Genomic DNA, 16184 nt, shown 5'->3' on the forward strand with positions numbered 1-16184 from the left:
AGCAATGTCCTAAGCCTCTCTGAAAACCCAGCCTTTCTCCGTCTTCAGAACTCATTTAATGAAGATAAGGCCAAGGAGCGGGGCAGGCAGAGGCTGCTGGGCCACACATGGACCACGCCCCGGCCACCGTCACAGTCGGCGGGGATGGGCATCAGACTGATGGGGAAGCTCCTCTCTCCAGAGACCCATCCATGCCCTGCTGGAGGGCGCGGCTCCCATTGTCCCAGAACCTGGCGACAGGGGCACCTGCTTCCTTCCGGAGCCCAGCTGCTGCTAGGCAAAAGGTGAGTGTCCGCCAGGCCCCAGCACCGACCACGTCCACGACCACCTGCTCCGCGTGAGCAGGCAGATGCGGACCCCGTACATCCAACGGAGGTGGACAAGCAAACGCAAGGCGCTCTTTCTGAAAAGAAGCAGTTTTGGTAATTCTCCGTCAACACCGTCACCTTCACACTTGGAGAGAGACGCCGTGTGATGCACAGAGCAAGGAAGTGGGGGCTGGGCTTCGTCCTCGGATCTTTCTAGAAAGTAATGGGGTCAGAGTGATTGGGTTCCTCTCCCCATGGATGGTGCGCGCTTTTCTGCCTCTCCACTCCTGCTCTGCCCCCGTAAGTCAGCAGTCCTACACCATCCCGGTGAACTCAGCCCCTGTCGCCTAGAGGCGGGAGGTGCACCTGCCCCACATGCACACAGGCTGGGCACAGGGCCTTCACCTGGCCGCTGGCAGAGGATGCGAGAGTGACAGCTTTAAAGGCACACACCAATGCCTGCTCCCAGCCCCTGCAGGCTGCTCCCACCCCGACGTGGCTTTGCGGTCACCCAGTGGCCACTGGACCTGAATGCCAGGCCTGGCCGCAGGAGAGGCACATGTGAGCGTCCAGTGCTGAGCAGACAAAGGCACCTGTTCCAGCCTGTCCGGCCTCAAAGCCACTCTGCGCAGGGAGGCGTCTGAGTCCACGGGGACATTCTCCTCGTGGCTCCACAGCTGACTTCAGGGTACAGCTTTGGGCCCCCCAGGGGCTCTCGGGAAGTTCATCCAGGCCTGTGGGAGGAGCGCTGGCTGCACAGCGTGCTGGAAGAAGGACTGGACATCCTGGACGGGCAAGCAATCCCCACAGAAACCCACCCGGGCATCAGCTGGGGCCAACTCCAGAAGAGGCCTCACCACTGAGCCCAGGTCTCCAGGTCTCGAGAGGCGTCGATCTAGAACGAGAGACAGACAGGTTACAGGCCATCAGGACGCGGTGAAATCGAGCAGACTTAGAGCAGACACGTTCCGCTGCCTCCTACTCACCAGGTGCCTGTCCAGCCACCACAAGGACAACTGTCATGTGTCTGGAAAGGAAGGCTACAATTAATCCTCAGCGAGCAGACATTCAAAAGAAAACCCACATTAACAGAACACCAACGCCCCCAAACCATCCTGCCAGGACAGACCACCTGGGAACTGTACTGATGTCAAAATCCAGAATATGTGGTCAAGCTCTTCTGAAAGATTTATTTTTCTTCGGGGAGACAAACGAGCCTAACAGACCTGTCCTCACATAAACACCCCGTGGCTTCAGGAGCAGGGAGGGAGCCGGCCCCGGTTTCTCTGGGCCCCTGAATGGCAATGGTCAGAACCGCCATCGGCAGGACCGGCTTAAGCCGGGTCAGCACCACTGATCTCGAGAAACTGGTGTCTTTAACCCACTGCTATATGAGTCGAACGTCTTTACGTGAGGGAAAACAACTCCTCAAAAACATTTTAATTTAGATATAAAAACCAATTTAATTTCATGTAACACATTGCTAAGGGAGAGAAGCAATTATTACTGCACACGCTGACACTTCGTCCCCATGACGCAGGCTCTGTTTCCTGGCTGGGAACAGGGCGTGGAGAGCAGCTGACACTACAGAGGCTCATTCCCGCCCTGAGCTTGAGCTGTAGGGCACTGGGTCCAATGGGACTGGTGTGTGGGACCGGCGGCTGGTTGGCTGCCCGGGATGTCGGCCGCTCTCTGGTCTTACCTGGGCCAGGGGGTGGGGTCTCCCTGGGCTCGGGCTGGCGAGTCACCAGAGCGGGCCACCGGCTCTAGTGGAGGAGGGTAGAGGGGCCGGAGGGAGCCGCTTCCCTCTGCTATCGGCGTCCCCCCACGAGTGACTCGGGCTGGAGCCAGGCCCTGGGAACACAGGAAACCGGTCTCACCACGTGGACGGACGCCAGCTGGCGGCTTTCAGAGGCTCCGGAAGCGCCGTCCTGGATGTTCCACGGTGAGCAGAGCTGCCAGTGGAGGCCGGGTCTCGCTGGAGGTGGGTGTGTGGGCACTTTATCAGCTCGCCAACCCCAAACGCCAGGGGTCTCCGCCTGCGACTGCCTGGGTGGGGCCTCTCCCGGAAGCACGATAGCACAGAGGTTCTGCGCAGACAGTTGGATATGTCGCACAAAGGCAGAGCACACGTCCCCGCAGCGAGCAGAACCATCTTCGGTCACGGCCACACCACCCTGAGCACGCCCAGCTCGTGTGATCTCAGAAGCTAAGCAGGGCCGGCCGGTCAGGACGTGGATGGGAGCAATGATTCTGGAAAGCACTGCAAGGTATGTCAACTTGGCTTTTTACCTGAAAGTGTGGCAGTGTCTCCACCAAACACCCTTTCACGGGAAACTGTCTGAAGTTCCAGCATCAGTCCAGAAGCAGGGAAAGGTCCTTGATTCATTTTTAAACCCATAAGGAAATAGTCTTTACAGTGCAATCAAAACAAAAGCAGCCCTAGCCATCTCCACTCGCGTCCCCCACGCCCCGGACATCCGGGCAGCCAGCAGGACAGGAAGGCCCAGCGTGGAGCACCCCACCCACCTCGCCCCAGGCTCTCACGAGTCCGCCCTCCCGTGAAGAGCCTGAGGGGACTTCGCACGTCCCTCCCGTGAGGCAGGACAGCACCGCCACGACGGCTGGGGAGAACCCTCCACTCTGTCAACAACAGTGTCGAGGGCCGCCAGCTGACAAGTAGGACGATGCTCTTGTGGTTCAGGTTGTGGTGCGGCTGGAGTGACGGCCAGTGGCACTCACCCTCCTGCACCCACAGGGCTGCTGCGTCCTCGTTTGTTCCCTGAAATCACGGCTTCCTGTGTCCTCAGGGCGTTTTTCAAGGGCCCACCCAGATCAATGCACACCCACAACACAACTGGTAAAACAGGGCCATGTTTTGAGCCACAAACGATATTTTGAACAGGTTGTATTCAGCAAACAATGACCATTAACAGGTAGGATGCTGGCCCACTGCGGACAACTCACAGAGTAAAAGAATCAAGTTGAAGGACTCAAAATAAAAAGGACAAAAGTTCTCTAACGGAAAAAGCAGTCAAAGGGTGATGACCTAGTGATAAAACCACCTGTGGATTTAGTAGCCAAGTCACTGTCATTAGACCCATGAAATAAGGACTCTGTTGTTCTAGAAGCTTCCAGAGCCATCCAGAAAGGATCTCTCCATACGGGCTGTTGCTACTGCCTGAGCAGTGCTCACATATTTAATGGTTCTCTTAATTCAAACATCTGCAACTACTACCACTTTCTTCTGCGAACTTGCCGTGAGCGGCCTACCCTGAGCAGACGAGGCAGAGTCAGGGGCTCGGGGACCCCCAGCGCGCCCTGCACCGCGGAGCTGACACTGTCAAACATCACGTCCCTAAAGTATTGTCTTCTCCTCGATTCTCCAACCACGAGCCACGTCTGCTGGGGTGTGGGCCCAACGGGCACCCCAAGTATCGCAATAACAAAAGGCTTGGCCCTGGAAAAGCTCACCATTAACAACCAGCCTGAGCAGCTGGAGGTCGGAGCCAGAAACAAGGCAAAGCCCCCTGCCCCCCACAGCGGCCCCCACACTCGCCGGCCCTCACACCGACCAGGAACGAGGGACGCCCTGCGACACAGCACGCGTCTCCTTCCCTGGGCCCCTCTGGGAGGACGTGCAGCCACGCTCACTGGGGCCGAGGAGTCTCCAGCGCTCTGGGAGGCTGGGGCGTCCGGCGAAGGGAGGCAGGGTGCGTGCGTTGCCTCTGCTCTGCCGTGAGGCCGTTTCTTCTCTCTTCAGACATGTGATCAGCTTCCTCACACCCACACGCCCGCGCTCCCCAGCCTGGCGGTCCAGTGGAGACGACAGCCACCACTCGGGCACCTGGGGCTCGGGGCGCCCCCAGCTGAGCCCGCAGTGGAGCCCACAGGAGGAGGGTCCCCACGGGATGCAGCGGGAAGGCCGTGCGGAGCCTGAGACCAGGCTTGCTCATCACAGCCGCCTGTCCGTGGGGGGCAAGAGGAGGAGCCGTCACGCTCGCAGCATCTTCCAGCATCTTCCCTGAGCAGAAACCCACTCCCCGCGACGGCATGTGTGAACCCATGGCTCAGAGACAAGCCACCGAGAGCTCCGTGGGCCCGGCACTTCCTCACACGCGCCTGCGACTCAGCGCCGCAGGGCAGCCAGGCAGACACTGTCGGGCCCCGAGGCTCGGTACCCACTCCTGATCTGGTGTGCAAACTCGTGAGTCGCTCAGCTACTCTTCATGCTCTCCGGGCGCTTGGAGAAGCCACCACAATCACATCTCAATCACGGGACAAGCGGCTCACAGCCTCCGGCCGCCGGCACACCCCCTGCCCACCCACCAGGGTGCGATGCCCGCTATGATGAGTGCTGACACAAAACTTTGGGAATAAAGGTTTTTTCTGGATATTTCCAACTCTCATTTTAGCATATGCCCAGAAACAGGCAGATTTTACTTATGATGTCAGGAAATAATACTTTAAGACAACCCATTCCCCACCCAGTTCTCTAGCCTCTGCTGGCTAAACGCCGGGAGCCCACACGATGTCTCAGTTCAGCTCACAGCCCGACCGGTAAGGGTTCCGCCAACTTCTCACCCCGACTTATGGAAAACTAAAGGGCAGACTCTTACAAGAAAGGTGGGGAATTTAGAATACTAAAAGCAAGGAGGTTAAAACACAATAGCAATAACGGAGCACCAGACCCCACGAGCCGACCTCACCTGGCAGTCGGCACACGCACTGCAAACAGATGGGACAGGGCTCCCTTCCCGGCTCTCAACTCAGCTGCGACGGGAGCTGTGTGACGGCAATGACAACGCAGGAGCAGGCGTGGCTGCCCGCTCCAACGTCCAGACTCATGAAAGACACAGTGGACAGTGACCCACACTGGAAGAAATAATCTGAAGACAAAAATCCACCCATCATGGCCGCATCCTACAGGGTCACCACCCGCCCCATGACCTCACTCAGGTGCAGGACTCGCTGCAGGAGCATCTGGGCCTCTGCTGGGGTGGGACTGAGACAGAGGAGCCAAGGCCGGAGGGGGAGAAACCACCCAGGGCAGCCACGATGGGAGTACGCCCATCTCTCCCTGCTCCGCAAGCTGCTTGGGGTCCCAGAGGCCCAAGAGCCAGGCCCACAGCCCACGGGTCCTACTGCTGGACCGAATGTGGGTGGAATCAGTGTTTGGGGGCTACCCAGGCCCCCTGGTCCCATTCCTGGGGTGGTTCCCAGCAGAGACGCACCAAAGGCCTCCTGGACATGCCCACAGTGGGGGCAAGGCTGCCAGACATGGAGACAGTAGGAAAAACGCCCACAAATCAGCCCTCTCATTCCAAAGTCGTTCTCGATGACAAACACAGACCAGCCACGTCTGGGGGCGCAGAGGGGAACTGGGCCCGCCCCCCTGGAACTGATCACACACGGAGTCCACGCCTGAATTAGGAGCATCTGGAAGGAGATGAAGCAGGCGTCCAGACCCCGAAGGGAGAACACTCCGCCAACCTCCCCATACGGCCACAGAGTCCCAGTCACATCCCAGCCGCTCCTTCCCCGACAGCCAGAAATCCTGTCCAGTCGTCCCCTCAGTGGAGGCCCGTTGCTGGCCTCATCTACGCAAATTCCACGCGCCCCAAATGCCCTGGAACCACCTCCGGGACGTCCCGGGATCATCACAAGCCCAACAATTTCCACCGACAAGCAGGAGTGCTGGGTCCGCGGCGGAAGGGACTGATGTTCTGAGCGCTGACCATCTGCACTTTGCTCACGTGTTTGATGCTTTTACAAACGCTACTCGGCTTCAAATTCACACCTGTGTAAGCGATGCTACCCCCATTTTTCAGATGCAGAAAACGAAGCCTAAACACGTTTCTAAAAGCATGCCCAAGACTACGCAGCTAGTCAGCGCCGTGGGATGCTCAGTCCCGGGTCTGACTCCACCGCCCACCTCAGGCCCTGGAAACGGCTCTGAATCAAGTACACGAAAATAGAGAGAACGTAACGTCACTTTCCATTTTAGTCTTTATTAGCCACAAGTAATTTTCATCACTCCAACACAAAAACTGAGGATATTTTAGCGCTCATGAAAACAAAGTTGTAAAAATATTGTTTTTTAAATTGGAGAAAAATTAAAGATACACTTCCGAAATCCCCAACATCCACAGTGGCGGCAGATAGCCTCTGCTTCATCCACTGGCCCTAGAAAACCACTGCAGCCACACACACTCGCCCCCGGGGGCCTGGGACGGGGCGCCCCCCACGCCACGGAGAGAAACGGGGCAACACCTCGTTCTCTCACACCCACAATGAGCACCAACCAAACTCAGCATTTCCCCAGGATGGCCGGTCAGCGGCTCCTCCTGCAGGACCCAGACAGCCGCCATGCTCCCCGAGCATCCCCAGCACAGATCTTGAGGACCTGCACCGAGGAGAGCGGCCCATCCCAGGCTGACACCTGGCAGGCACAGGCAGGTGGAGGTGAAAGCTAAAAGCCCTCGTGTCTTGGGAGAAGGAAGTCTCGGCTGAGCCCGATGGCAACCACTCGGCCATACCCTAGCCGCTCCTTGGTTAGTCTGCCATCCGCTTCCGGGCAACTGGAAGTCAGCTGGAGACATTTACCTTATAACCTCCTTGTAAAAATTCATGTATGACCATCATCAGCTGGTGGAAACAGCGAGGACAGGCACCCTGCTCGCCCGCAAATGCACCACGGTCAGAGCGGGGACCAGCAGGGGGAGCCCGCCGCGCGAGGCCCTCCGTCCTGACTCGCCGGCTCCGTGTGCATGCCCAGGTGCTCAGGCTGAGGTCGGATGCCCCATTTCAAGTGGGAAACGGTGGCTCCCCTTCCCGTTGCCCTGACAACCCACCTTCTCTGTGCAGCAAGGCCAGCGCAGTCCACCCGGCTCCTGTGCGACCCCCGGGACGGACCTCAGGGGAGGTTGGGAGGGGACCTGAGCCACAGCTGGCCGTAAGGACAGACGCCCCACCCTCACCCCGACTCATCACGGTCTGACGGCCCCTCTCGACGGAACAGAGCAAATAGAACAGGCGGCGCCTGCACTTACGGGCCAGGGAGTGCGCGCCCTTGGGCAGGTACTCCAGCAGCAGGGAGCTGTCGTCCCCCAGCACGTCCGCCTTGAGCGACAGCAGGCTGTTCTTACTCATGAGCGCCGCCCGCAGGTTGGCCACCGCGGTGGCCTGGTGCAGCGCGTCGTCCTTCTCCGGGGTTAGGGGTGGGCCCAGGTAGCTGGCTTCTCCTCCCAGGAGGCCCTCGTCCACGTGGGCATAGAGCTCCGCCCTGTCCCCGCGGCTGTCTGAGCCGCTGGCTTCCGTGCTGGTCAAGTCCGCGTCTGGGGGGAGGAAACACACAGAGAACACGCAGGTCATTTCGAGACTCCAAGCAGGAAACAGGCACGCTCAGGAGAAGCCAGCGTAACGAGCTTCCTGACACCCAAGCCTGTCCTGCCAAGGCCCCAGGACGGTGGCAAAGTCACAGCCCACACCTTGGGTTGGGGGCTCAACTCAAAACAATGGGGGCCAGCCCCCCAGGACAAGGGGCCGAAGACCTGATGCAGGCTCAGTTCTGGGCCGAGGGTCAGAGGCCGCTGTGCATCTGCAGTGTTTTTGTGTCTCAAAGAAGAGACGACACCCACATGGACAATGAGCCAAACTACAAGCTCCTGGAAAATCACCGTGATCTCAGACCTGGCAAAGGGTTCTCAGACAGGACACCAAAAGCACAGCCACAAAACAGATAAACTGACTTCATCAAACTTAGAAACTCCGATGCCTCAGAGCACACGATCAAGAAAGTGAGAAGACGACACACGGAATGGGAGAAAATATTTGCAAATCATCTACCTGAGAGGAGCTCCCACCCAGAATACACAAGACACACAAACAGCCGTGAGCAACGCTCGCCATCATTTGTCATCAGAAAAATGCAGCTCAGAACCACAATGAGGCTCCATCTCACACCCACTAAGACGGCTGGGATCGAAAAGTCAGATAATAAACATTGACAAGGTTGTGAAGAAATGGAACCCTCGTACGCTGCTGGTAAGGATGCAAAACAGTGCAGCCGCTGCGGAAGAGTCTGCTGGTTCCTCGAAGGTTAAGTACAGAGTTACCATACGGCCCAGCAACTCCACCGCAGGAGTGCACCCAGGAGCCGTGAGCACGTGCCACAGAGAACCTGCAGCTGTTGTACCTTCGCGCTCACAGCAACATCGCTCATAACAGCCAAAACGTGGACCAACCAAAGGCCCATCTATTGATGAATGATAAGACGTGGTCCATCCACATGCTAGAATATTACACAGCCATAAAAGGCACAGAGTGCTGGCACATGCTACAACACGGACAGACCTCGAAAACATTATGCTCGGTGAGAGAAGCCGACACAAAAGGACACGCATGGTAGGATTCCACTTACACGAACTATCAAGAAGAGGCAAATGCAGAGACCGAGGTAGATTGGGGTTCCCAGGGGCTTGGGGGAGATGTGACCGCTAGGGATAATAAAGATGCTCTAAAGGCGACTGTGGTGACGGGCGCGCCGCTCTGTGAATACAGTAAAAGCCACTGAACTGCACACTTTAAATGGGTGAATTGTAGGATACGTGGATGATGTCTCAATAAAGCTGTTACTAAGAGAAGGAGACGGGACAGTCTCGAGTCATCAATTCAACAGACTCGACGAGCGCCGAGCTCAGACCAGCACGAAGTCAAGGCATGACCCAGGAGCTCCCCTCTGCTGGGGAGACGCACGGGACGAAAGTGCCCCAGACCGTGCTGGCCGGGCAGCCCCAGGAGAGGGCTGCTGCCCTACAAGGGCCCCTTGGAACACGCGGAAACTCGAGAAGTCTAAATAGAAACAGGCAGACCCTCCACGAGACAGAGGCGGGAGGGTGAGGAGGGACGTGCGGCCCAGGCACTGGCCACGCGCACAAAGGGCAAAGCGTGGCCTCTCCTGCCAGGGACGGAGGGTGCCCGGCATGTCCTTTCCACTCCGTCACTGTCCTTGGAAAGGAGGGCGGAGAAGGGAGCGCCCAGGAAGGCGGAGGGTGGCACCAGCCGTGGGAAGGAAGCTGGGCAGGCCCCAGGGAAGCAAGAAAGGAGGCAGGCCACTGGTCCCGGAGGAAGCGAGGCGATGGCAGCGAGGGGTGGAGCTGGGTCCCGGAAAGGACAGGCACCCTCCTCAGAACTCCAGGGAAGCAAGGGGCAGCACCAGGCTGCAGAAGTCACATGACGCCCAAATGCAGCTCGGGCATCAACCTCAACATCACAGAAAGTGGAGACGGCCGGTCATCCTCTGCTGTCACAGAAAATTCTGGAAAATCGTGCCCAAGTCTGCTCACGCTGCTGTGTCTGCCGGTGTCCGGAGAAGTCCAGGGCAGAAGCACATGTCACACGGCAACACAGCGATGCTACCGCCAAACGCAAATGTGGGAAATTCTACAGCTTCTTCAGCCAAACACGGCTGGGAACACAGGGGTTTGGGGCTTCGACAGTCAGAGGCTAAAGAGGTGCCGCGTGCAGCGCCACGTGCAAACACCCGCCCAGAGACAGGGGACAGGGAGCGCCCAGCTGGCCACTGCTGAGGGACTGCTAACTTCCCGGGGTGTGCTGCGTGTCCAACGAGCGCCTCCCTTTTAGAAGCTGAAACGCCCACAAACACAGCGACGGGAACGTCTGTGCCGACCTCTCTGAAACTGAGTGACAGAGACGCAGTATCGATTCTCTTCTCCTCCACGCACATCGTGAAATTTTTCATAATAAAAGTTGGGGGGGAGAGTCTGAAAGACAAGAACTGTTTGAACAATCCAGCATTTGCCAGGAAGGCTCAGACGCCAGCCGTGAGGAGAGAGCGCGAATGAGCCAGCCCTCAGCGGACGCCTGTGAACCCAACAGAAGTCACGACCCAGGAGAAAAGCTCCGCATGGCCTTGGCCTCGCTGTGTTTAAGAGGACGAGTCAATGGTGGCTCCTCACTTCTCTGGGGACACCGACGGCGGGAGACAGCCTCGTCGGGGATGGGCACGAGTGAAGATCCCTCAGACTTGGGACGTGGGACCACGCGGCTCCAAGCTGGATCTCAGATCGCTGACGAAAATCCATAGCCCCTCAAAGTCTTAGTCCCCACAGTTCTAAACACTCAGAGCCACTCGGGGGCGCGGGTAACAGACCTGCCACCTAGAGGGAGTTCCCTAACGCCAGCACTTCCCACTCCGTTCCTTACGTGAACTAAATCCTAGAAATGATTTCCTGTCATCAACACGTAAGAAGAAAAGAAAACCACATTAACCTGAAAGATGGAACGTCTTGCAACGGCCAACTGAGACACTCTTTCACTGTGAAAAGCGCTGAGCCAACGTCGGCCCGTGAACTAGCAGCACCCCCGCAGCCCACAGAGCAGATCCTGGTGCTTCTGCAAAGCCCTGGGCTGCAAGGGGGACCGGCCCAGGTGCAGAAGGATGGGGTCACAGGTGCTGGTCCCCCACAGCCTGGAGGAGACCCTGTCCCGTTAGTCTACCTGCATCTATGAGGGCAAGGCGCCACGGCCAGCAGCCAGGGGGCACATCTCAGTAAGAAATGGGGACAGCAGCTGGGCATCACCTGGTCAGGAGGCCTGAGCCCGAGACGGCCATGCAGATGACAAATGTGTTCGGCGTTTTGACGCCCCTTGAGCTGCAGGGAAGGCGAGAATGAAGAATGGGGCAGAGGGAGAGTGTTTCTGAGTCTGAAGGTGAATGGAAGGGGCAGGAGGGGACACGGCCACACAATGCGGGACCCGGCCCAGGAGGCAAGCTGTGGACAGCGAGGGTGGGGGGCCCCAGAGGCCAGGTCACCTCCAGGAAAACCTGAAACACAAACCATGAGAGGAGAGAGCCAGGCACCCTGGAAAGGGCTGGAACCTTCCCTGCGAGACGCAGAGAAGCCTGGGGACAGAGATGCCGAGGCTGTCCCTCCTGTCCCGAAGCGGCTCAGCCAGCATGGACCGAGCTCTGGTCGTGCCCCTGTGTGCCAGCCCGCAGAGAGCAGGAGCGACTTCCATGTGTGCAGGGCCGCTCCTCCCTGCCTGCAGTCAGCAGAGGGCTGGCAAACACTCAAAAAGTAACTGAGGCTGAAGTGGCTTCACAACGCATCCCATTTTGGAGGAAATTACACGGAGCTGGGGAACCCTGGGCAGAGGCCGAGACCAACCCGGCCAATGGCCAGTCCCCCACATTCACCAAAAATGCTTCTGACAGCTTTCACAAAACAGTTCAGTAATTGCCAGAGAATGAATTATCAGCTGTGGTCCCTGGACAGGATTCAGGATCAGGGCCACAGAGTCAAGGCAGGCAGTGCTGGGAGCCAGGGGCCAAGGCACCTGGGGACACTCGGCCACGACCATGTCTGCAACCACCCCCTGAAACAGAAACGTGTGCCCATTCACACAAACCCTCTGAACACTCCACACAGGCCAAGCGTGGTGAGGACTGGACAGTCCAGGCGCAGGGAGGGCCCAGCTCAGGCAGAGCAGCTCAGCATTGGGGTCTCGAGGGCACTGGTCCCCAGCGGGGTAGGCTGAGAGGCCACCCATGTCCAGACCCGAAGGCCACCCCCCTCCACAGGACAGTGAACCCTTGGTGCATCATGCAGACAGAGTCCAACTTGAGGAACGTGTGACCCCTGCCAAGGACCTGTGACCCCGGGAACACTTTCGGGGGATCGTCCCCACAGTGCTGACTGCTTTTGGAGGCCTCTGAAGGATATTTTCTATTTTTTCAAACTATAAGCTTTCTAATATCTTTCTGCCAATTCCTCTATGGTATATCAGTATTAATTTTGCATTTCTAGCAACTAAATGTAGGGATTAAATCAACATTTAAGTTAAGGCTTTGTTTCAGTCAGCTGGGGCCATAACAGAGCACCGCGGACTGCGTGGCTCACACACTGCCCTGGCAGCTCCGGGGCCGCGAAGTCCAGGACTGAGGTTTGCTGGCTTTGGTGCTGGTGAGAGCTTGGCTTGCAGACAACCGCCTGCCTGCCTGCCTGCTGTGTCCTGACGTGGCTGTGCCTTGGCGGGTGTGTGTCGACAGAGGGCGAGCTCTCCGGTGTCTGTTACAAGGACACTGATGCTATGGGATCAGGGCCACACCCCCAGGACCCCACTGACCCCTAATCGCTTTCCTACAGGCCCGGTCTCCAACACAGCCACACCGGGGGTCAGGGCTGCAACATCCACAAACATTAGGTCCGTAGCAGATTTAAAACTAGAAAACACCAGATGTTAAAACCAAACTTTTAATTAAATTATATTAACAATTGAAGTTCAAAAGGTGTAAAAGAAATCAGGATTAGCTGAAAGATCCTCCACGTGTGAGAAGCTGGAACCTGGTTTCAAGGAACATCTGGGATCCACTGGTTGGGAAGCGCCGGGAAAAGGTGAAGTGGTTTCTTTCCTCAGGGGAATGAGGATGGTGCGGGTCACAACTCCACTCACGAGGAGGGATCCAAAACACGACCGCCAACCACCCTAAAAATGCTAATCACTGCTGATCAAGGGTCCACCGCACACAGATGACAGCAAAGGAGTTTTTTAAAATCCCTTTAATTGAAAAATTCCCAAATGAATATTCACGACTCAGAAAAGCTACCATTTGTTACAGGAAATCAAAACCAAAAGCACTGTCAAACCGTCAAATCGTCCTGGGTGAACCCGCACCTGTAACAAGGGACCTGCGCTTGAGCAAACCAGGGGACGTGGAGGGACCGGGGTCACAGCAGAGCTTCTGACCAACACACGGAGATGCCCCAAGCCTGCGGCCCCCCGGACAAGACAGCAGGAGCCAGGGGCGCCTTTCCAAAGCCCCAAGTCTTCCACGGCACCGAGGTCCCAACCTATGTCCCAAGTTTCTGGAAACAGCACTGGGACGCCTCCTAACGTAAGGATAATACCGTTCAAATAAAGCTTCCAAGTAACTGGCCCACTCTCAAGACTGGAGCTGTAAAGGAGAACGAACAGCCGCACCACATCCGACACCCCGAGAAAAATCCACATGACGAAGGCAGAGCCCGCCCGGCCTCGGCTCGTCCTGCGTCCACGCCAGCAGTGACTTTCGGAAGAGGCGGCAGGGCTGGTCTTTCCGGAACTTAGCATTCTTCAAATGAGGAAGCAGAGGGAAAGTGCCCAGGCGGGAGTCTGAGGCCGACCCCGGACCCTCCCAGGTTCTAACCCCCATGGAGCAGCGGAGGCCTGGGTCCAGGCTCCGGCGGAAGCACCGAGGGACACCATGCAGACAGCTGGCATGGGCCTCAATGAGAGGTGCCAGGAGCGTGAACAAGACGCCCATCGCCTCCCGGTCCTTCCAGACCTCAGCTGGAGTTCGGAAAGAGGGATCCAAGACGACGGTGTCAAACATGAGATTCCACAAACAGCATGGGAAGTCGAAAGCAAGCTTTATACCACAACTAGTCCATGTGTAGATAGATTAAAGAGTTTGATGTTAGGAAAACCCACAAAATTCGCTCTTATTAGATTATTCTTATGAAAAAGCTAAAACCATTCAAAACACTCAAGGGGCACTGTGAGCAACACAGCAGCTCTCTCGATTAGGAGCAGCCACGGCTGCGCTGCAGCAACTTCACATTTAGGGGTTAAAGTAAATTCAGAATGCGTTTCTTGCTGAAGTGCCTACTGCCAGGCGGGTCCCAGTGGGCGGTATTCCACTGCCAGGCGGGCGGCAGGATGCTGATGACACAGCGCTGGATGGCGGCTCAGGCCTGTAGCTCCAGGAACTGCCTCCACAGTGTCACTCAGCCATAAATGTGTGACAAGAATTGTCCCCACACCGCCCAAAATCTGTTCCAACGCAAGGATGACATTTCCTGACACCCAGGACTCCAGGGCCAGCGGTGACCCACTTCGAGAGCTGAGGACGGCGCACGAAATCCCTCAAGAAGCTGCCCGCGTTGATCCACGCCAACAGCCGATGCAACTCTCCCGACCCTCCCGCATCACCCGACACTTTGCCTCCGAAGAGCTGTCTGGGCAAACTCAGACGGTGACAGACACTCTAACTCCTCTGAGCTCCCCCTGAATTCCACCAAGAACTTCAGGAAAGGCCATTCGAGCAGCCCTGCCGCCCACGAGCCACGGCCGCTTCTCACACACAAACTACCCTGTGTGATCTGAGTCCTGGCGAGGACGCCCCAACCCCTGGGCGAGGCTGTGTCTGGACAGGAAGGTTCTGGAATAAACCCCTCATCTGTGAGGCCAGAGTACCAGACGGGACCCCTCCCGAGTATTTGTAGGACTAGGGCTGCGCTGTTTACGAAGCACTCATGAGCACCCAAATGCCCAGTCTTGCGTCTGGAAAATGGGCTGGGCTCCAAAACCCATTCATAAGCTAGGAACTTAGGATGTTCCCTCCATCTGGAACCACCACATGTGTGTACACACACATCCCCTTCTCAGGAGCAGCGTGGCACCCCTCGCCTCCCAGCACGCCACCATCTACATGTCTGATACTTGTCTCTCCCCTAGAATGGGGGGCAGAGATTTGTTTGATTTTGCAGGGCGGCGGGGGGGGGTCACTGGAGTCCCCAGCCCCCGGATCAAGGTAATACTCTCAGGAAATATGTTTTTCATTTTTTTTTATTGTGGAAATACACATAACATACAATTTACCATCTTAACCATTTTAAGTGCACATTTCAGTGCCATTAAGTACATTCACGTTGTTGTGCACCATCCCCACCATCCGTCTCCAGAACTTTCTCATCTCCCCAAATGGAAACTCTGTCCCCAATAAACGCCAACTCCCACCCCCTCCCCCAGCCCTGGCTCCACCATCCTACTTTGTGTCTCTGAATTTGACTCCTCAAGGTGCCTCACGTGAGTGCATTCACACAGTGCTTCTCCTTTTGTGCCTGGCTTGTTTCTCTGAGCATAACGTCCTCAGGGTTCGTCCGTGCTGTAGGCGGTGTCAGGATTTCCTTCCTTTCTAAAGCTGAATAATATTCCTTTGTCAGGATGGACATTTGGGCTGCTTCAGTAAATATTTTTGGAATGAATGAATGAAAGAAAAAAGGAAGGGAGGAAGGAAGAAAAGAAAGTCACACCATTTGTCTGCAAACAACATCACAGACAACAGCCCTGGCTCCTCCCCACCCAGGCTGCTCTGGGTGGCGCATAGGAGGCCCAGCCGAGGTCACTCCCACATCAGGGCTTTCAGGAGCCTTTCACCTATAGCCAAAAGTTGAGTTCAGGGTCAGTATTTTTGTTCATTTTGTGGGAGAAAACATGCCAGTAGTGCCACTTGGAATTTCCAAGTATATAAACCACATTTGTAGCTTTATAGAAAGGGGACAATCATTTGTGACCAGTTTGGGGAACCCAAGAACGTGGAAGCTGCCTCCCAATGCCCCTGACGGCCCCAAGGTCTTGGATGCCCCTCATCCAGGACCTCACACCCAAGGACACCCCCTGCTGTCATTCCCAAGGCTGCATCCCAGGCTCCACACTGGCTCAGCCCCACCAGACACCCAGTGCCCCCTGCCAGGCCCCCACCCAGGGCACCCACTAGTCCGCCGTCCTCTGCTGGGGGCTGCATCCCCACTCTATGTTCTTGCGGTAGACACATTTGTCTGCTTGCGTGGGGACGGGGACGACGGAAGCTCTCTGGGGAAAGACACCTACGTTCCCCGGTTTCCTCCTGGGACTCCCTCGGGGCACGCAGTGGGGTGGGAAGGCACACGGGTCCCCTGCAGGGCACCTGGTGACGCTGCAAGTGGGCGTGAAAGAGTGCTACCTGCCCTCTGGACAGACATGAGACACTGGCACTGCTGGGCGTGCAACAGGGAGACCTGCTCCCGACACAGGGACAAAGTTGTGAGCAGC

The 16184-nt window shown here is 57.0% G+C and overlaps 1 protein-coding gene across 3 annotated transcripts in view; it reads right to left on the reverse strand.

Annotated features, from left to right (window-relative positions):
- The window catches only part of ZBTB46 (zinc finger and BTB domain containing 46), a 71087-nt gene that overhangs the window by 19417 nt on the left and 35486 nt on the right, over nt 1–16184 (reverse strand). For all 3 annotated transcript variants that reach the window (XM_023626950.2, XM_023626949.2, XM_070247984.1), the window contains exon 3: nt 7361–7645. In XM_023626950.2, the coding sequence (XP_023482718.2) occupies nt 7361–7645 (285 nt within the window). The remainder of the gene's footprint in view (nt 1–7360; nt 7646–16184) is intronic.

The sequence above is a fragment of the Equus caballus genome, chromosome 22 (genome assembly GCF_041296265.1).
Source record: "Equus caballus isolate H_3958 breed thoroughbred chromosome 22, TB-T2T, whole genome shotgun sequence".
NCBI lineage: Eukaryota > Metazoa > Chordata > Mammalia > Perissodactyla > Equidae > Equus > Equus caballus.